The sequence below is a fragment of the Necator americanus genome, chromosome IV (assembly GCF_031761385.1).
Source record: "Necator americanus strain Aroian chromosome IV, whole genome shotgun sequence".
Taxonomy (NCBI): domain Eukaryota; kingdom Metazoa; phylum Nematoda; class Chromadorea; order Rhabditida; family Ancylostomatidae; genus Necator; species Necator americanus.
This window is the reverse complement of record NC_087374.1, coordinates 37,961,673-37,984,022: the sequence shown is the minus strand read 5'-3', so window position 1 is coordinate 37,984,022 and position 22,350 is coordinate 37,961,673. Positions and strand designations below refer to the sequence as shown.

The 22,350-nt window shown below is 35.2% G+C and overlaps 2 protein-coding genes across 4 annotated transcripts; both read left to right on the top strand.

The window, feature by feature from the left end:
* Positions 1–10,659: 10,659 nt before the first annotated feature.
* Positions 10,660–13,568, top strand: RB195_003947 (uncharacterized protein; the record flags this gene model as incomplete). Its single annotated transcript, XM_013434935.2, has 9 exons — positions 10,660–10,729; positions 10,818–10,933; positions 10,995–11,101; positions 12,032–12,156; positions 12,225–12,444; positions 12,502–12,620; positions 12,904–13,052; positions 13,229–13,314; positions 13,382–13,568. 9 exons carry the CDS (start codon positions 10,660–10,662, stop codon positions 13,566–13,568), a joined length of 1,179 nt encoding a protein of 392 aa, XP_013290389.2.
* Positions 13,569–15,859: 2,291 nt separating this feature from the next.
* Positions 15,860–20,654, top strand: RB195_003946 (uncharacterized protein; the record flags this gene model as incomplete). Of its 3 annotated transcripts, XM_064201835.1 has the most annotated exons (14): positions 15,860–15,951; positions 16,215–16,257; positions 16,422–16,535; positions 16,660–16,755; positions 16,834–16,907; positions 17,007–17,154; positions 17,215–17,374; positions 18,131–18,276; positions 18,428–18,486; positions 18,650–18,781; positions 18,848–18,943; positions 20,226–20,300; positions 20,367–20,460; positions 20,586–20,654. In XM_064201835.1, the coding sequence occupies 14 exons, from the start codon at positions 15,860–15,862 to the stop codon at positions 20,652–20,654; spliced, it is 1,398 nt and encodes a 465-aa protein (XP_064057716.1). The 3 variants fall into 3 exon arrangements, with proteins under 3 accessions (XP_064057716.1, XP_064057718.1, XP_064057717.1); XM_064201837.1 differs by lacking the exons at positions 18,131–18,276; positions 18,428–18,486; positions 18,650–18,781; ... (2 more) ...; positions 20,367–20,460; positions 20,586–20,654 and adding an exon at positions 17,437–17,486; XM_064201836.1 differs by lacking the exons at positions 15,860–15,951; positions 16,215–16,257; positions 16,422–16,535; ... (2 more) ...; positions 17,007–17,154; positions 17,215–17,374 and having other exon boundaries at positions 18,202–18,276.
* Positions 20,655–22,350: the final 1,696 nt, after the last annotated feature.

Below are 22,350 nucleotides of genomic sequence, written 5' to 3'. Positions count from 1 at the left end.
TAAATAACTTCGATCGATACGTTACAAATTTAAGAAGGCACCAACTCCACCTGGCTCACCTAGTGCTCGGTTCTCATGCGTAAAATGACACCACAACTTGTGTACATGGATTCTCTTGAGAATAAAATGGTAGCGGAACGTGATGGAAGACAGCGCCGCATATCCAGCCATGCTTATTTCCGCAGTTAGAAGTGGTAAATAGTGGATAAAATTTCTTTACCACTCGATTTTTTTTCCGTATAGCTGGTTAACGTTGACTTCTCTCGAGGCTTTCGGCTTTACTGCTTGACTTTATCATTATCTTCTTTCTTTTTTTTATTTCATCCATTATTTTACTTGTTATTTTTGTTATTTTGGTATTTTTCCATTATTTTTTAAAATATACTTCATCATTTTCATTTTTATAAGTTTTCATATTTCAGAAAATTACCTGGATAATCCTCTCACCCACGTACCCGCAGGTAAATGCACAACTAATAGCGAAAGTTAGCAACTCATATCCTCTTCTGACCAGATTTTTTGCCTTTTTTTTATTATTTATGCATAACGATTAAAAATTTAAGCGTTAAAAATTTCAGATTTGGGGCAAAAAAACCTCAAAAATCAGTGATAGAAAAATAAAAACTCAGTGACTTTCACAGTTGTTTATTTGAGAAAGAACATTCCTGCGCTACCTATGCTAAGTGCTAATTCATCCTAGCTTTATACTCCACACAGAAAGGATAAATCCGTAGTTTTCTGTTCGCAAGAAAAAGTAAAAGTTCAAATTTTCCCTATTTCCTGGTTAGAATATCTGATTTTCTTCAACTTACTTCTGTTCTATCGTTCGGTTATTAAGTGAATCCCAGTTGTCGTGGATACTATAATTATTTGCCTGACTGAAATCAGAAAATAATGGGTACAGGAGGTTCAGCTGGTGTTGCTGTTCATGTGTTTCGATAAACACCCTATTTTTCTCCCGCGATGAATATCCTCGACAAATTTTGTGGATCTTGGTCGTGACCACACATTACCGCACTACATTTGATACAAACAAAAGTTCCTCTGTGATTAAAATTTCTCTCTTCACATTTACATTGTCATTCTGAGTGGACAAATTCAATAGGAAATATGAATATGAGAAATATGGAGGAATAGGTTGATAGGGATATCATAAAATCTTTCTTACGTAATAGAATGGGGCATGGGAGAATCAGGCAGTGCAGATGTTCATTATTTTCTTGGAATTACTTTAATAATGTAAATTGAACACCTAAATTCAACACCGAGCGGGTATGGCGCAGTCGATTAGAGGTCAGCTGTAGCCACACAGTCAAGGGTTCGAAACCGCCCCAGTGCAAACCAAGCCTTTCATCCCTCCAAAAATTGGTGCTAGACTTGTTCGGGAGGATAAAAATACTGACTTGACACATCGGCTGACCCTCGCAAGTTATTTTATAGTCCAACAACGTTCCAAAAGTTCAACGATTACGACCTACAGTAAAACTCGTTGGCGCATCCCAAACGGATTGATTAAAGCCAGAGACTTCATCCTCTGAAATTCAACACCACATTGATGTTCCAGAAATGAAATAAAGAGTTCATATTATTAATTAGAACCAGAAAAAATCGCAATTAAATCTTCGTCGACAGATGAAAAATTTGTCTATATCAATTACATGCAACTGCATATTTTTACCCTGCAATATACCGGACTATTTTTAAACATTTTATTTGTATGGACTCATTCAGTTTTTTTTTCTTCAAATTCAAGTTTTTTTCTTGAATTTTTTTTTTAAATTGGTGAACACCTCTTTTTCATGACAGGGGCATCCTTACTGATTTTTTCCTCTTTTTCACAGTTGTCATTGTTTTTGTGGGTAATAATTGTTGTTATGGGCCAAGCGAGCGAGCTTTCTATCACGATGAGAGGAAGCTTAGTAATTAAACAGGTTCGCCATTTATATTCACCTGATGCAGAAAAAAGTCTTCTTTTTTCTCTCCCAGCTTTCCTTCTTTTTCTTCTCTTTTTTTTCGTCATTTTCTCTAGCATGGTTTGAAATAGATCGTGAGGTATGCAGAGAAGCTTTATAAAAATTTAATACCTCATAAACAACAATTTAATACCTCATAACAATACGGTAGCCGTAGCTCGGTGCACTCTACTTGCTTTACTGTTTCTCTTTCAAGGCACTACGCTAAAAATACACAAGTAAATAATAATATAAATAATGATGAAAATGATGATGAAAATGATGAAAAATAATGAATAAATAAAATAGAAAGAATAAGAGAATAGATAAAAATGTTGGGATGCGTCAGCACTGTTTCCTGAAAATAACAACAATCTGTGAATGTAAATAACGCCGCAGATGTTGACTACCAGGAAATCAGTTAAGAATACTGTAAACTGCTTTTATATATGTGTGTTTATCATTTGCTAAGGCGTGAGAAAAACTCGATAGTGAGTCATTTCTGGAACGGCTAATCGTTTACATTCAGGATTAAGGACGTTGCCAACCTTGCCGAGAATAAACGACTTTATGATGCTATCATTAGTAAATAAATAAGTACTCAGGACCCAATTCTTTCTTTCTTTCTTTATTCTTTCTCTCCTTCCTTCCCTCTGTCCTTTTTTTTCCTTCATTTCCTATCATCGTTTGGATGCGGATTCAGTTCTTTGCAGTTCTTGAGCACAGTTTTTTTCCTGCCTATCAATCTACTCTCAGAATAATAGTGATAAATTTTATTTTTAAGAAAATAAATTTTATTTCTTTGCTAATATTTTTCCATTTCGCTGTCTCTCCCCTCAGGCAATAAACTTCCTTGATTTAATGAAATTCTTTTTTGTTATTCTTTTTACAAACGTTTAATTTTCTATTTGTACTAATAAATCAGGAACAAATTTTCCACACAGCAATTATCCGGAGAAAACGGAATGAAGCTTTATTTATGAAGCAAAAGGGACCATCGATTACTTGGACGTCACGGGTTTTGATCAACAAGATAGTTGTTTCGTATGGAAGTATTAATTTTTTCATTGATTGATTTGGGCTCTATTTTTCTTTTTTTCTTTTTTTTTATTTTTTAGCACAGGTGAACATTAAAGGATCTTCACATACATTTTTTTGTGCGATAAATTCACTAATCTAAGTGCGAAAAGAAATAGAAGTTATGGCTGCAAATTTAGTTGTCAGAAGATTTACTGGGTCTTTTTTTCGCTTTCTATCTCCCCTTTCTATTTCTTTTTATTTCTTTCTATTTTTTCCTACTCTTAACATTTTCACATTTTTGATGTTTTCCTACTATAAATTGGTGCTACAATTATGTAAATGGTCGAATACAAATGCTGGCAATGTTGCTGATTTCCGTTGAGCGTTAATTGTCGTCGTGGAACAAAAAAAAAGTAATGCTACCATTTCCCAGCTCAAAATCAATCAATTTTATATTCCTGTGAATGTGGCGAAACGAAATTTCTATCCACCAACTTATGGCCATTGATTTCTTCTTTTCTTCATAAAAAAAAGTCACGTTACCTTCGAAATAATTAATATTTAACTTGAAATATTCAATGAAAAAATTAGTAGTAGCCTGGAATAAAGCCAAAATCGAAGGAAAAACAGTAAACGAACTCACAACTACGTAATGAAAAATCGCATATGTATAGGATGATGTAAAAATATACATAAATTAGAAAATAAACGGATAAATAAATTATTCAAAAAAAAAAAAAGAAATAAGACTAAGAAAAAAATCTATAAAACAAAAACATATAAAACATATAAAATAAATTCTTATGTAAGTTATTTTTACTGCACTCAATATTGGACTTTTTATTGCACTTTGTGAGTAATAAACAGCTTTCTCATTTCTTCTTCCTTCATATATATTATTTATTTTATTTTTATTATTTTTATATTTTATAATTCTTCAGTTTGCAGTCAGTATGCCTTCTCCTTCAATGTAATTGTTACTCAAATCTAATGAAATCATATGTTTACAACGTAAGACACGGGCGGGAATTCAATTATTCCTCTACCATAGAAAAATACATTTATGTAGATAAAAATAATTATAAGGCATATGGTCGCCGTCGGTTGTTTCTGCGAACGAATTCCAACTGGGTATCAATTTTGTACTCTGTAAAATTCTTGTATTCATGTAAATTAATAGATTTCTTCCTACATAGTTTGTAGTTCTTCCCGAGTTTTGAGAAATTACCTGTGGATCGTTCGAGGTGACGATTGTTTAGGAACAAGAACATTGGAATCTTTAATTAATCTTTTTTCAGTATTTAATTAATTATTTTCATTGTTGTATTATCATTCTCTATTATATTATTTATGTGAAGTTCATTTAATCACGACTTCCTTAATATTTGATTAATCACTTATGATTTGCTCGAAAATTGAATTTTAATATTGATTAAATTTGATCAAATATGGATCACTAAACTTCTTCTTTATCAGAAGGCCCAAAAATGGTTGCAGGCCTCCTCTCTCTTTGCCAAGCCTCGATCTCGACATTCTTCTAAGCACACTACGCAAGAACTCCGAAAGGAAAACAAACTGACGAGTCTCAAGACGAATAGCGGGGCTGGTGAACCATTGCGTTCTTGCAGATTGTCACCCAAGGCAAATCAGATCCGCGCAGTGTATCCTTAATCCTTAAAACAGTGTCCTCAAGTGCTAAGGACTGAACAGTGTTAAGGAACTGCAAATGGGGCAATCCTACAATTTACACGGTGTTAGAAAGGGAATAGAAGAATCAAAAAGGATGGATAGAATCAAAGACCTCAAACCATTTTCAGACGCTCTGATAAAGACAAAATTCTCGAAACGAGAGGCCAACTATAAAGTTTCATCAAAACATCGTTGGCATACTAAGAAAACGTAAATACACCTACTACGTAGTAATGCTTTCAGGAGTGCATCCAGATGTTTCCACATTAACATTTCTAGAAATTAATTTTACATGTTAATTTCTTCCAAATTTCTAAAAGGATCGATCTTTTCACTTTTATTTAGCCAAAAAGGTTTAGCCAAGGTTTTAGCCAAAACCAACAGAAAATCTTAAAATCCTATTTAAATCAAATCAACGAATTCAACTAGAAATAGGGAATGAAACATTTGTAGCGGCCTATTTTTTATCTTTATTAGTAATAGTACATAGCGTAGTGAAGTATGATTGAAATATAGCTGGGTAATGTGACGTACATATGTTTGTCTCGTGCGTCAGTCATTGCGTAGTGCTTCTCACTTCTGTCTGCTTACTAAGAATTTTGTAATTTGTCCTGAACTTCAGGAGTTTATATACATACATAACAAGAACTATTACGGTAAAATCTGTATTTGTTCGTTTATGAACTTTTTGATCAGTTAAAGTGACAAATTCGATTAATCTCCACTAAAATTGTTTTTGTAACTGACAAAAATTAACAAACGAATGGAAATTCTCTTATGATTCTCTGGATATCGTGTCTTTATACGACTTAGATGTGATGTTAACCTTTTTTTTTAAAAAAATTTTCTGCGTAGTGGATAGTATTTAAATTGAAAATTGGCTTTTTTCCACCGCTACTTTCAAAAATATGCATAGTAAGCTTTTCTAGTTTCCCCATTTCTCCAATTTCCTCACTAATCCTTATCTCTGATTTGTTTACTTTAATTTTTGCTTATCCGTTTCCGATTCCCGAGCGGAGATCAAATATTTTCCAGTAACATAGTTTAGAACATTTGGAAGATGTTTATAGCATTATTTACAAGGTAATATAAAAATTAAAAACGAATTTAATTCTAGTCCTTGATTTTAAAAAAATGAGCTGACGTTGGGGGTATGGTTTCTTTTTTTCTTCTATCTTTTTTTTCTACAAATTTCTTGGTTCCTCTTGCTTTCAAATTAGCTAATCTCACTAAAAAATCAGTTTTCAACCTTTTTTGTGGTGTTATGATGTACAAACATTGAATCCGATAATTCTACCGCTTTGAGAATGATGAAGACGTAAGTACTCGCCGAGCACTTGATTACGGTATTCGTCAGATGAATAGATAGTAATTAGACATGAGTGCACAACACCACTTAATATAAACGTCACTTTTCTAGCTAGATAAGCAAAATTTAAAGGATAAAGGATAAAGTATCTGGCGTTAATCAATCCGCTCGGGATCCGCCACCACGTTCCCATCAATTCAGAATCGTTTGAGCGGTTTACGAACCCGTGTTAGCCTTTACAATGACTTGCGGGGGCCAGCCGATAATCAAGTCAGTGCTTTTATCCTCCCAGACATGTTTGGTACCAATTTGTCGACCTCGGAGGGATGAAAGGCTTGGTGAGCACTAGGGCGGATTCGAACCCTCGACCGTGTGGCTACAACGGACCTCTAACCGACTGCGCCACACCCGCTCTATAAAAAAAATTTAGAAGAAAAAAAACTATGGAAGGAAGGGGGGGGGGGAGAAACACAAATCGCTAAAATCTAAGAAATAAACAATGAAAAAAGCTAAAAAAAAAATAAATAACTAAGAACAAACTCAACTTTCTTGTAAAATATTATGTAAAACTTCCGCGTAAAAGTGTTTTTCGTTTGTGTTTTGTGTAAAAATATTATCTTTCAAAATTTTGTAGAACAAATGAATAAATAAGCAAGTAAATAAAGAAAAGAATTTGTTGAATAACATTGAGCACTGTCAAGTGATCTCATTTTTCATTCATTATCGCTCTTTTTTCTCGTAATTCCACATACACAAATACTCAATGGATTGCCTCATTTGAGATGATTCGGAAGAAATTCTTCCTGGAAACACCAGCTATTCAGTGGTCTCGGTTTTCGTAGAGAAGGGAAAACTTACGTTTGATTACATGTTACTGGAAAAAACTATTATTTTTCTGATGGTGGTTCTTAAAATGTCTTTATATGTACCTATTTCTCACTATATAACCAATATTTGTTCGGTAACTTACTCTCTTTCGAGGAAAATTCGATCATCTTCTATTCCATTTATTATTACCCACTGTTATAGGCCACAATTTTATTCAGAAGCTACTCAAAAACAGGTAAAAAATTCAAAAAAAATTGGAAATTTTAATCAATCTAATAGCTGAAAAATAACAAATGAGTTGGGTTATCACAGATTTTAATAAAGGTTACAGTTTAATAAAGTAAAAGTTTAATTACAGTCTAATTTCAGTCTAATAGAGTAAAAGTTTAATAAAGTAAAAGTTTAATAAAGGTTATAAATAATACAACAAGCAATTTTAACTAATCTAATAGTTAAAAAATAACAAGTGACTTGAGTTATCACAAATTTTAATTAAGGTTTGAATAACGCAATAGTCAACCTAGAGAATAACTAAGTATTTCAGAATCCAAAGAAAATTCCTGAAAAAGTCAGAAGACGTGATGCTCGAAAATATCTAAATTTGTGTTAAAATTTCTGAGAAATTTTTTTTGTGGTATTGTCAACGATTATTTTCATAGTGGAACATTTTCTAAAGCTTAGAAAAAAAAAGTTGTCGTCAAAAGTGCAGAAATGTCCACACAAAGAAATGTCCTTATACCATTTGAAAAAAAAAACAATTAGTCTAATTTTGTTACTTTTGCAGAGAAATTTCTCAATCCTATTATCTCCGTACTTGGGAATTCCAGGCACGTTCGCTTCAGGTTCTTCGCATCGAAAAAAGTATCGAACGGAAAGAAAGACAGACGTTAACTCTTTTTTTTTTGTTCTTCTTCTCTGCTAACATTCCCATAACTCCGTAACTCACTGGTGTGTCACTCATTTTCGACCATAGAGAAATTCATGACCCATGGGCGTATTTTTCCTGCTCATCCCCACGAAAAATGTGGTTTTTTCAATTGTTGTGGAAGATTTACGGACTGATTTTTTCGTGCAAGGGGATTTTTGGGACTTTTTCTTCGGAAGAGCTAACGGAAAATTGTAGGAAATTGAAAAAAAATAAGATAAAAGTAAATAAAATAAAGGTATAGCATATAATGTTTTTCGAAAGAAATTCGCTTATTTGAATTTTAAATAGTGAAAGACGTACGCAACACTACATTTCCTACTCAATTCGATTTAATACCGTCCAAACTTCACCAAAAATCTGTAAAAAAAATTACTAATTGTTCGTTTAACCAAAAAAAATCAGTTGCATGATCTGCGAATCATATTTAAGCCTTGGAATATGCCTATTATTTCTTGTCCCTCTAATATTTCTATTATTCAATAGCATAGCCGTTCCAAAATCACTGAAACGTAAATTCGCATTGTCCTCGAAGCAATAATATCCATTATGAAAGATTGTTGAGGCTGTCAAAAAAAAAAGAAAACGAAACATTTCATAACTCTTTTTTTTCATTTCATAGTCCTGCTATTTCTATGTGTTTACTTTCGTAGTATTATTGAGTTAAGTTATTAGCACTAGTAATAGTTATTATTAAGCTTTAAATCGCAAGTTTGATTTTTTTTAGTATTATTTAATTGTGGATCTTTTCGCACTTTTTTTTCTAAGTTAGTTAAACGTAATTAGAATAAGAAGTATTGGGTTTTCCTCTGTCCACAGGAGGATTCGGGTCAAAGGCACCTCAAACCTAGTGCAACTGCTTAGGCGGCCAATGATCCAAGTGGGACCCTTACTCAGTTCGATATTAGCAAGCAAAGGTCCCGCCTTGATCGCTACCGCTACCTCCACAGCATCGCTACGAGCGCACCCGTTTAGACAATTGCACCAGTCCTCAGTTCTTTTTCGCTCGTTTTATTTTAGACGAAAAAAAGTTTTTAGAATATTTATTCCTTGTTCGACTTATGTTTAATTCTGTAATAATCTTTAAATGTTTTTATTTTTTTAATTCTCTTTTTTTTTTGTTCTCTTCGATTTTAATTCCAATCCGTAAAAAATATTATTTTTTTTGCTCGTAATTCTCGTTTTTTTTGTTCTCATTAATTTTAATTCAAATCTGTAATTAAATTTATCTTTTTTGCTCGTAATTTTTGTTTTTTCTAAAGTTCGTTTTAAAATTCGGTTTTAATTTTGGCACTGCTGCCTCCGATTCGGTCAGCTTTTCGATTTTTCTTTTCCACCAAGGTTGTTCCTAGTGCTTCGACGAATTTGATCGTTAACCATCAACAGCGTTAAGGGAAAAAGCTGATGTTTTACAGGTAATGGTTCATAAATGTTCGTGCAAAACAAAATTATCCATAAATATTCATAACTAATGAAAAAACTGTAAGAGAGCAATCGTATATTAGTACTCAACCGTTACAGGTGCATTCGATAGGTCCGTTGGTGCAGCTTTGAAATGTGGTATCCATGCAGCAAACAATAATATGCTGCGGTATTAGCGCGTTTACCAGGTTTCTCCAAACAGTAATCCAGAAAAATTTACAACATTAATTACTTAGATACTCAGATACGTAGATGACCCGTCCTTCACTGGACGTGCGGGCCCCAGCATCTCTTCCACTCGTTTCGTTCCTTCGCCATTGTCATCGAAGATATTCTCGCCTTCGTGACTGACGTTGACGAGGTCGTTGAGCCGTATCCAGCTGAGCTCTCAGACATCATTAATTGTAAAAAGGAAAAAAAGGAAAAAGGAAAAGGAAAGTTAATCAGAATGCTTTGCGATGAATATGTCTGCTCTTTTTCCGGGCAACAACTTGTGGCTTTGCTCGTAGAACTACTTATCGCTAGTCTGCCATGTTTTAATCGTTATTTTGGGCGTAGAGGGTTTATTATTATTTATTATTGTTATTCCCTTGTTCATATGTAGCTCGACGAAGTGGATTGGCACCAGCTACTCAAAAAAAAAAACAACGAACCTTCGTCAATGGGTTGTAGAAAAGGCTTCAAAAAAAAACAACGTACCTTCGTCAATGGGTTGTAGGAAATTTACATTATCCTCAAAAATGTTCCGGAAATTAACAAAGAGGTGGAAGACAGAGTTGGACGACTTCATTTCTGATTGAAAAAAACCTTTCCGTTCCTAAAAACTGCTTTCCCAAACTGCTGGCGAAAACTCGACAAAGGCCTTCCGCCAAAAAAAAAAGAAATCTGAATGTTTGGAAATAATCTTACTGCCCAATAATTTCAACAATACTGTACCATGTACAGTAATATAAACTCAAAAAATAACAATAATCTTATCACAATTTCATAAAGGATTACTTTTTTTTGAGAAAATAAACTTGGGTTTTTTGAAATCGTTGTTATTTCGAACTCCTTCGAACATTCGAAAAGAAGTCGGTCTAGTTCCTATCCTCATTTTATTACTGTTGCACCTCATTTCGTTGTCGGTTTCATAAATTTTGGGTCAGCGATGATCCTGAAAAATGATCCTCGTTCTAAACGTCCTTTCACAATACCCTCATAGTTCTCCTTAGGTTCTTAGGCCATCATTTTTTATTTTAGTTATTCAATACGTATCTTCAACTATGTTCCTAGCTCACTGGAATCAATATCATCTCGACAAAAATTTCTTGAAAAAATTGACGGATTTTGAAAATGGATTCAAGGAGTCAAAACAAATTTTCCAGGACTTTCTTTATCTACCTTTTTTCTATGTGATGCTTCGGTTACTGTATTTCTATTCTATTATTTATTTATTTCTCTTAATTTTCTCTTTATACATAACGTTGTTCTCTAATCCTTCAAGTTCATCAGCGTTGTATCCAGCTTTTCAGATGATTGGTTCCGAAATCTTGCAGACTTTGCTGCTCCTCTCGATTACCGATTTGCTCTTCGCACAATGGGGTGAGTGTCGATTTGTTCCGATTGAAAAAAACAGGAACCAGCTAGAACTCGTGGAAAAAAACAGTAAGAAATGAATTCTTTGCTCCAGACGCTTGTAGCGGTGGTGCAGTGGTGATAACTATAAACGGTACCGAAACTGAATACGCTTTAAAAAACGATAGTGGTGTTATTGCTATGCCAGCGAATACACAATGCACCTTTCAGGTCGGTTTGATACCTTTTCCTCCTCTTTTACTCATTTTTTTTTGAGGTTAGACACTTTTAGGTACAACCGTTACCGATGACGGTGCTGAACATCTTTATCACAGGGACAAATTTCACAAATTCGACCGTCATCGCATATTTTGAGGGGAATATGGCTTATCCGATCTAGTAAGCTTTTCTGGACAAATATTTTGGTCGAAAAATTGAAATCCTGACAATACTAATCAATCCACTAAGTCATTTTGACATTATCCACCGTATACATTAGCGTGATTATGGAAATTAAATAATAAATAAATAATAATAATAAATTTCCAACTTCACTCTACACATAATCGGTCTCGAAAGTGTTCAACAGTGCGATCGCGACGCTTATTTGATTGAAGCACGACAGGAGAGAAGAGAGTGTTTGTGCAGAGCAGTGGAGTACTGTAAACTACGGTAGACGCATCGCGTTCATTTGGTTGAACACATATTCGAAGTCGACCATGCGTCCAAATATTTTTTATATTTTTAATATTATTTTATTATTTATTATTATTTGCTATTTTATAGGAAAAGTGTTTGATTTTTATATTTTATACTTAATTCTTGACTTCGTTGCTTTTTTAAAAATATATATTTGATGAGGAATTATTAACGACTAATGGGTTCACCTTATTCTCATTACTATGTAGACACGGGACCATTACCTTGACAATGTTTTAGGCTATTAAAACTATTAAGATTCTCAGAAAAAAAAACGTTCCGCAACAAAATAGTCCTGTTTTCTCGACAAAAATGAATAGATTGTTTTTTTAATTCAATTTTATTTTACTACATTATTGCTGTGACATTTTTATATTATTTTCTTTCATCTTTCTTAATGTTTTCTCACTAGACAATGTTTTTCTTTGCTTTATTTTTCCGTAACAACAAGAACTTCAGAAAAAACCTAAAATTTCTATGGAAAAACTAAAACTGAAAAGAACAAATAATTTCTTTGGAAAAAAAATGCGATTTATTCCAGTGTTATTGGGAGCAGTTGGTTTTTAAAGTGAAAACACTTTATAAAACATTACAATTTATGCATACATCGTGGTATTGTATTTTTTCAAGCATAAACACCTCAAATCCTATCGAATATCCGCTGCCACCAAGTTCAAGTCCGTATCTGGTGGTGGTGAAGCGGTTGCCCACCGAACAACCGGGAAGTTTTGCGATGAAAATACGTGGAGCTAAAGGTTCGCGTCTTTTCAAGTGCTAATTCCGTGTACGTAGAAAATTCCTAACGACAAACCTCCGTTTATAGTCGCACCCGGTCAAGCGACATATTTTTTGAGCTCAAATACCACTCTACGTTTACCGATTCCTAATAATGATAAGGAATGCTCAACGTTTATTGCATCGGATGGTTTTCGTGTCGGGATTTTTGTGGACACCTATTCAAATACAACTAATACGACAACAAATGATATGGTGAATCTTCTGAGGAATCAAATATTCTTCTCAAATACTTCGTATTTAACAACGTGAGTGCGTAAACTTTGTTTTTCTTCTCTAACTCGGTTAGAAAAATCGTGATTCAGGGCCGCTTCGATATTTCAATCCAAGAGCGGAGTTTTCCCGTCCGGACAACAATATCTTACCATGTACAATAATATGAACTCTACCGATAAGATTAATCTTATCGCATTCGCCTACAGAGGTAGGAGGTTATTGGATTCCGGATTTTTTTTTCGTAGAAATTGTTATGTCCTACGTATTCCTCCTGAAATTCTGTGACTGCTCCACTCCTTATTTCTTTTTATGAATGTTCATCATTTTTTGTTCTTATTTCCACAGATTCTGGCTTCATTCTGATTCTGGATCATAGAATACTAATTCTAATTCATCTGGATGACACTTCCAAAGATAGTCCTACCCTTATTTATTAAGAGAAAGTTTTAAAAATGCTATTTTTATTTTATCTACTTTTTACTTCATCCCAGAATCATCAAATATCCTTTGGTCGGCGTACAGTTTTGCGGATTGGCGTCGAGAAGACTTTATCCTTAACGCTGGTGGTGGTACCATAGGTGCTAAGGTGATCTCGAAGATTGGAGACACGATTTCAGGAGTTCTGGAGGACGTAAATTGGGTGAGCTCCACATTTGGAAACAGAAAAAATAAAAAAATATTTTGGGAAAATTTCCAGGCTAAATTTTTCGAAAAAATTGAAAAAGATTTGAGTTTTCAAAAATTGAAAATTTTGAAAAAAAACAAAGTCAAAGTATTGATTTTTTACCTAGAAAAGTAGCTATGATTGTATTTCAGGGATCCGCAAATCAACTGGATATCTACGAGGGTATGGCTGAGGTTAACGCAACCACAACAACAGGAAAACTCATCACATCTTTAAAGTAAGGCCATATCCTGCTTACTGTACGTATACGGTAGTAATGGATAGTATAATCTTCGCTCGTTTAGCCGTACAGCAACAATTTCCACCAATAACACGATAAAATTACCTATGCCCCTATATACATTTGTGAATCGTGGAGGTTCTATGGATATCGTTCTGGCAACCACAACCGGAGCGGATGGTGGACGAAGTTCCATTGCGATCCAACTGAATCTTGTGCTACTCTCGTTAACTCTTGTAATTTTTTCGTAACCTCCGAGTTACTGGAATTTTCTGTGTGTGTGTCAAAAAATTTGTGCTGTTCAAAAAATTCAAAATGCGTGTCAAAAACTTCGAGATTGAATATTTTACCTTTTTCACCATTTCACCTCTTTCACCACACAATTTCACCACCTATTTCACCACCACCACCAAGAGGCAGTAGATAGATATAATAATAGTAATTGTTAAAAATCCGCTATAAAACTAGAATTTATCTATCCATGTATTCATGAAGCGATCCTCACGTTCATCCTCGACGTGGCGTTTACGATATGATGTTGTACATCCTGTGATCATTTTTTTGTTTTTTTTTTCATTTTTCCTCTTTCTTAAACCATTCCGTTGTTCTGTGCTTGGTTTTTTTTTTCTAAAAATGCTTGGTAATATCACAATTGTAAAATTTTCTGTGAAGATTTTCTGAATATGTTTATGAGTAGTCTTGACTAGTAAATATTTTCTATTAGAGGATAATATGTGTGCGAGTGAGAAAAGTTCTAAGGAATAAAGATTTAAGGAACTTTAGTGCTCTCTCCAGGCCAGAAGAACTCTAAAATAATAACAGAGGATAAAGGATAAAGTGCAGGACGTCAACCAATCCCTATGAGGATGTTCCTAGGCATCAGTCATCTATTCAGCATCGTTTGTGACTCATGAACGCGTATATAGTCCTACAATGACTTCCGGAGGCGAACCAAGGTGTCACGTTAGTGTTTTTATTCTCTTAGACAAGTCTCGTAACACTTTATCGACTCCACAGAGATGAAAAGCTTAGTTGGCACTGGCACAGTTTTGAACCATCGATCGTTCCATCACGCCCGGACCTCTTACCGGCTGCACTACACTTACTCATGAAAAAAGTGTAACCTACTCTTATTCCTCCAATTACCGAACAAACGATGTCGCACCGCGAAAATGTGAGCCAGATGGGCATCTTGTGATTATTAAGAAAGCAAAGGATAAAATGTCTGGCGTCAATCAATCCTCTTGGGATGCGCCCCCACGTTCACCCCAATTCAGAATCGTTTGAGGTTTACGAACGTGTAACCGGCCCATACAATGACTTGCGGTGGCTAGCCGATGTGTCAAGTCAGTGCTTTTATCCTCCCAGACAAGTCTGGTACTCCAATTTATCGACCCCGGAGGGATGAAAGGTTTAGTTGTCACTAGGGCGGATTCGAACCTCACGTCGATCCGATTGCAGCCACAGCGGAACCTCTTCAGAGTGTGCTACACCGTTCTCTTGTTATTATTAACAGTTAGCAATATAATAAAAATAGAAATAATAGAATTATGATACAAATATGAAATAATAGAAACAGATATAATAGAAATATAATATAAAGGTCTTTCGAATTATCTTTGTTGTAATTATGTCACGTTTTGTTGTAATTATTTGTTGTGATTATGTTAATGTCATCGCTCACAGAGTTTTGCAGCCTTCTATAGTATCTAATTGAGTTGAATTAATTAACGTTACACTTGTTACTGACCCAACAATAACTCTCATAATTTTAGGTCCCAATTTAAAAATACAACATCTTTGGAAGATTAGGAAAGTGGTCAGTTGATGTAACAGGACACTAATCCACGAAATGAGAAGCTGCAGCCTCAGAGGACTGCATTGGAAACTAATCAGTAGATCCGTTACTAAAATCAAGCAAGATGAGTTTAAATCATGAAGCAATTATGACATACAGGTAATTGAAAATTTAAATTAATTTGATTTTTTTGGTAATTTTAATTGAGGTAATTTTCTATTCCTGTCAATTTGCTGGGAAATGATTGACGTTATATTTTTCTTTTTTTACTGGTTGGCACCAGTTGCGCAATTTTACCAAGAGTGATGCAATCCGTTCTGTAAACAAGTTTTGTTATCGCGCGCCCATGGGCGCAGCATCCGGGTTCATTTAAAAGCCACACACGCACGATAAGGACATTCGATCCTTGATTTTACGTCATTAGGTTCGGCACAAGGACTTTTGCACCTTCAGATTCCTGGCCGAGGAAAATTCTGTCCTTTTCACACTAAATTTTATTTCATTTTTCTTAATTTTATTGCTGCTATTTTTACTAGTTTTCATTTATTTTATTTCTTATTTTATTGTTATTATTATTCTTTAAATGCACTTGTTCAGCTTATTTTTTAAAGGAATTCCGCATTTTATGTCCGCTTCAAGCAATAAAACAGTGAAATTTCAGCTTCAACTCAATCGCATGTGCTACTACTTGCCTCAACTACGCTACCTAAGTTATTACATCATTTATAAGATATCGATTCCATTATGATACCTGAATCTCCCTCAAGTATCGAGGAATATCCGTCGCAGCCCCAGCGAAGCGACCTGGACAACGAGGAAATCGTGGATGTAAACGAGTAAGCGATTCTCTAAACCGAGCGCCAGAGCCCTTAAGCTACTGCGGAGACAATCTCAAATCCAAATGTTATTTCTAAAATCCTTAAAAGTCTGAAAATTTCTGACCTAAGACTTATTCTAATTTTTTAGTCAATTTCCATTAGAATCTTTATATGTCTCCGTATGCTGTCGTAACTTCTCTGCAAGCTTTATTCGGGAGAAAATTTCATTTTCAAATTCCAGGTTTTGGAAAGATTAAATAAATTAAGTGTTTCATTTCTAGGACACAACCACTCCTACAGAACTCGGAAGTAGAAAAAGAGAAGGTTTGTCATTCCCGTCTTTAATTTCCTTTTAGGGATTGTTTAGCTCGACAAAAATTAGTAATAATAATATCATGGTAATAAAAACGTTAAAAGTAGGTGGTTGTAAAACAAATAATCGTTTTAATTCGTCAATGATTCCTAAAACACGATAATTTTAAATTTAGAGCACCTTCGCCTCGTTTACCGCTCGAGAATGGGGAACTCTGGTGATGCTCGCTTCAGCAAACTTATGGTCGATCGTTGCTTTCAGTTGTATAGCGCCTTTCTATCCAATGGAGGTAGTTTTTTTCCCGTTTCTGAAATAATTTACTTCAGAATTATTCCAGAATCTTCCATAATATCCCTACTGTTCATAGGTTATATCTGTATTTTTTCCTTTTGATATCAGCTCTCTTTTTCCAGGCGAAGAAAAAAGGATTATCCGACTTTGAAATTGGTCTCACTTTTGGAATTTTTGAACTAATAATTTTTCTCGCATCACCGATTGCGGGTAAATTGGTACGGTTTCTACAGTTTCCCATAGTTCCCTTCTTTTTTTCGTTAAAGGACCTCATAATGACAAGAAAAATTTCTCAGATGCCTCGTTTTGGTCCAAAAAACCTCTTCACGATTGGTCTCACGTCCACGGGTACAATAGCAATATTGTTTGGGTAAGACTGGAGGATTTTTTAAATAAAATTTCTCACAGTTTTTTTTTTGTCTTTTTTCTACAGTTTTTTTACTTTGCTTTTATTTTGTTGTTTTTCCAGATTTATTGATCTGATTCCAACAAGAAGAGAGTTTTTTGTTGCCAGTTTAATTATTCGAATATTAGAAGGAATTGGAGAGGCAGCATTTGTTACATCAAGTTTCACTATTAATGCGAATTGTTTTCCAGGAATGCTATCCACAATCCTTGTAAGCGGTTTTTATCTGGGAGAAAATCATCGGAAAATTCATAAATACTCAGAATTTCAGGGGATTCTTCAAACATGTGGTGGTATTGGATTCTCGTTAGGACCATTTCTCGGTGGAATCCTGTATGATATCGGAGGATTTCGTCTACCATTCTATTCGCTTGGAATAGCTATGCTTTTAATGGCGTTCCTTAGCAGATTTCTTATTCCTAAGGATCAGGGTAGGTGGTTTTTCAGGAGAATCACTTACCTCTTTTTTCTTGCAAAAAATGACGCATAGCAGATTGGTTAGAGGTCTCCACTACATGTGAACGTCCTGTAGTTCGAAACTAACCGAAGCCAACCAAGCGTTTCATTCCTCTGAAGTCGTCAATGTGGTATTATATTTGTCTGGAATGATAATTCAGATTTTTTTTTACATCGCATTCTCTCGAGAATCATTGTATAGAGCGTCCATAGATGCGTGAACCTCTGCGATTCTGCGATAGCTTAGGTCTCGTACTTGTAGGTAGGGCTACACGTGATTCTGGGACAAGGACCCATTGGAATGGTATGACCCCCTCTTTCTTCTCTCCTTCTCCACGCAAATGAGAAATTATAAGGAAGGAAGACACAACAAATCTTCGAGTTCTTATTGTCGTTTTTGTAGGACATGCACTTTGTTCCCGATTTTTTCTCCTGGATAATGTCCCACTATCAAATTCCATTCCTTTTCTTCCTTCCACTTCATCTTTCGTCTTCTGCTCCTTTCTTCATCTATCCCTTCACCACCCTCTTCGGTCCCACCGTTGAAGAAATCCTAACGTACGCTTGACCCTGCGCATAGGTGGATCCTAAACGGATTTATCGACTACAAGCACCCTCTCGTTTGAACGTCGTGAAAACTGGAAAAAGTGGGCCTCATAAACTTGTATTTATTATTATAGATGTGACGCTTCGATCCTTTCTGTCATCTTCCTCACACTTTTCCTATCTAGGAGAAAAAAGTCCAGAAACACATGGTACCACCGGATACCGAAATCTCCTACGTATTCCTACAGTATGGTTGATGATGCTTGCCCTATTCAACGTAGCAATTTCAACATCGTTCGTGAATCCAGCAATGGCAGGTCATTTGGAATCGGTATGTTTTCGAGAATGTGCTGTAGAGCCCGTGATTCCAAAAATTTCTTCGGGGTAGAATGTTCTGTTTTTCCCTGACGAAAATCTCTCCAGACTCAGTTCTCCTTATTTTTACAATTTTTCAAAAAATAATTCTATCGTTGTCATTTTAGTTTCATCTAAGCGCACCAGTTATTGGATTACTATTCCTACTGAGCGGAGTATTTTACAGGTACATGAATTATGTGGAATTCTGTCATTAATGTTCTTAATTTTCAATTTTTCACTTTTTTCGCTCTAATTTTTCGTTCTAACTTTTTAAACTTTAATTTTTAACCAACTTTCGGTGGAATTGTGAAATTAACAAAGAATTATCGAAATAATGCAGGTTTTAGTGTAACAGCTCCGCTTAACGGTATGTTAGTGGATCGATATAAGTATCAACTCGGCGGAATGGTGATCGCTCCGGTGGCGATCATAATATCCCTGTCATTGAACGGTCCGTCACCGCTTTTACCCCTTACAAAGTAAGTGAATCGGTCCACAACTCGTCTCATCTTTTCTCTTTTTTTTTGAAATTGCGAAATTTCTAGAAGTTTACCACTTATTATCGTGGCGCAAATTATATTTGGTTCTGGTCTTTCAACACTTCAAATACCCACTTATCGAAATACGCTTGAAGCTGCGGAGTGAGTTTTTTTTTTCTTAGCATCCGTAGATTATGGGGAGGAGGGTGATTTTGTCCATTTCTTCTTAATTGCCGTAAAAAAAACGGCCCGGAAGATGCAGCGCGTGCACAAGGCTGGCGCGCTCCAATCAAACTCGTTGTAGAAAATAGCGCCCCAGAACGCTCGAAGCCGCATCTTCCGAGCCGTTTTTTAAAGGCAGTTAGGAACAAATGGAAGGAATCACCCAGCTCTCCATTATCTACTATGCCGCATTCGAATACTCCACCTGAATCAGCTGAAATTTCTTGAACACCTGAAAAAATTTCTTTTTAACATTTTTGATATCAATGTTTGAGGACGGTTAAACACCGCTAACTTATTCACAACTTGTGATCACTTACATGTATACTGTATCCTAGGCTACAGTAGTCTCATGGTGCATTCATAATATGTGGTAATCAGTGGTAAATTTCTGAACTTTTCCCTACAACATTACGAAATACTGGCACATATATTTATGAAATTCACTCAAAAACCCGAAGCATCCGTAAAATCATGGATTTCATATTTTCTATAAAGTAGAGAAAAGACATTGAGCAAGTCGGAAAAATATAGCTGAGTATAAAATTAGCAATATAGAGAAATTAAAGTAAAAATAATAAAATGAATAAAAATTCTGAAATATAGCAACGCTGTTCCACATATAGTTGGTATCAGAATTCTTCAGCCAAGTGATCGCGACGCGTCTGCCGCAGCGCACCTTTTTCCTTAGCTTAAAGGCATCACCCCACGAATCTGAGGTGGTGCAGATTTCAGGTGGAGTATTCGTATACGGGATGGGAGAATATGTAGAGGGGGGTGATTCCGTCCATTTCTTCCTAATTGCCGTAAAAAACGGCCCGAAAGATGCAGCGCCGCACAAGGCTGGCGCTCTCCAGTCGAACTCTCTGTAGAAAATAGTGCGCCAGTGCGCCTGAAGCCGTATCTTCCGGGCCGTTTTTTACGGCAATTAGGAAAAAATGGATGGAATCACCCTCTCTCCATAGTCTCCCATCCCGTATACGAATACTCCAACTGAAATCTGCACCACCTCAAATTCGTGGGGTGATGTCTTTAACACATGCGTTTTCCGTCATTTTCTTTGAAGATCAATCAGCATCACAGAGTTTACAAAAAGAATTTCAAATTGAAGAATGAATCGTTCGGTTTCTAGTTGTATGACAGAAAGATTTCTGTCTCTTTCTTTGATTTTCATTTCAGCTACAGTCATTCTTGTGACTTCGGTTACGCATTGTTGTTTCAGGAAAGCCGGTTTTCAGGATGGAACTGCCACTTATGGTCTGGTCTCTGGCCTTTTTGAAGCTGTTTTTTCTTTCGGGTTGGTGATCAGCGATCATTTTCACTGGCTTATAGCCCTATCACATTTTTATCGCCGAAATTCCAGAGCTTTTCTTGGACCAACAGTCGGTGGACTCATTCAGCAGCATTATGGATTCGCATGGACAATCACCGTTATTGCCGCATTTCATTTATGTTTCGTGAGTGTTTTTTTTTGTTACAAAGGAATCATCGGAGTTTTCCCGAAAGCGCACCGTAGTAGTTTTAGTATTATCCAAAAATTTTTATCCAGCACAATTAAGGAGAATTCAATAAATAATTTCAGCTGATGATCTTCTCAATATTCTACGCATATAAGAAATGCAAACGGAAAGCGGACGAGAGTTGTGCATGAAGAAAACGGGAAAAATCCTTGAAGACAAGGAAAACCAATCAAAAACCATTCTCTTTCAATAAAGAAATTTTTAAAATAGTGAAACAAATACAGCAAATAAAATAAATGCAATTTATTAACAAATTAATAAGAATTTACGAATAATAATAAAAAATATTTCAAAAATCCACATCAACAACGGTCGAAGAAATGTGAAATGTGAAGCGATTTGTTCATTTTGTTTTTCATAACAAGGATCAGATTCGATCGATACGAATAGATCATTTATTCGGAGAGAAAACAGTTTTGAAGCGTACGAAATGTTGTTGCTTTGGTCATAACCGCTTTAAAAGAATATAATACAATAAAAAATATAAAGAAAACAAAAAAAAATAAATTGAAAAACATAAATGTAATATATATAAAGAAATAAGAATAAGAATATTCAAAAGAATGTAATATAATAAAAAATAAAGGAATATAATATAATAAAGAAAAATCATGGACATGGAATAAGAATTTTATTATTATTATCATATAATAATAAAAGAATAATAATAGTAAAATTTTGGAAAATTTGAAACAAAAATCAGTTTTGAAACGTTTGAAATGTTAATGAAATGGTTTGACCCTCACCGTTCTAGAAGGACGTACGAGGTCTTTCAGGAAATCATGGATTACGAATAAGAATTTGTTGAATGACCGTAACCTCTCGTAACCCCTTGGTTAACCTAATATATGTCGATATAACAGTTCTTTATGTTTGTCTACTCTTTAGTTGACATGCGTAGTAGTTCGCCCCCTTCGGATAACATTGACCGTATATCAAATAGATCCGACAATCCACTCGACATCTCTACAATGTTTATTCAAGGTGAAACACTAGCCGAACATAGTCGCGTTGTTAACCAACCAATCAACCAACCAACGACGGCGGCGACGACGACGACGCGATTCCGATCGTGGGCAATTAATGTTTGTTAAGCTGTTCGCCTCGTCAATTCGATAATTCGATCGGATCATATGCTCAACGCAGGGGGAAAAAAGAATATCTCATTCGGTTTTTTGATATCGGATCGCCTATATCGGATATATGGGCTAGGATTCCAATTGAAAACATTAGATTACCGACTTGAACTTTTATTATTTTTGTTATTTTTGCATACTGGATATTTAATACCAACGTCTATCACTATAATTATTTCATATTAGTGTTCTAATGAATTTTGTGACGGTTCCATGAAAAAATAAGGTAAAGGATAAAGTCCACGACCTCGATCAATCCCTATGTGGATGCGCCTACGCGAACCATCTCAGTTCAGGATCGCTTGAGGTTTATGAATGCTTGCGCAGACATACAAGGGCTAGCGGGGCCGATCCGATGTGTGAAATCAGCGCCTTTGTACACCCAGACATAGTTCAGGCACCAATTTGTCGAGGAATGATAGGCTTGGTTGGCACTAAGGCGGATTTGAACCTCCTACGGATCGCGCCTCGCGTCGGAAGAACCTCTTAACGACTACTGTAACTTGTACTGTCAGCTATTTAAAATTTAAAAAAGAATTGTTTCTAAATAATAACAAATCAAAGCAAATATTATCAAAACTAATATTATTATAGATATTTATTTCGAAATATCTCTCCTTTCCCTGCATTCGTACCTCAGTCAACGGAGAGATGCTTCAAAGTAGATATCTTATCCAATAATCAGATAAAA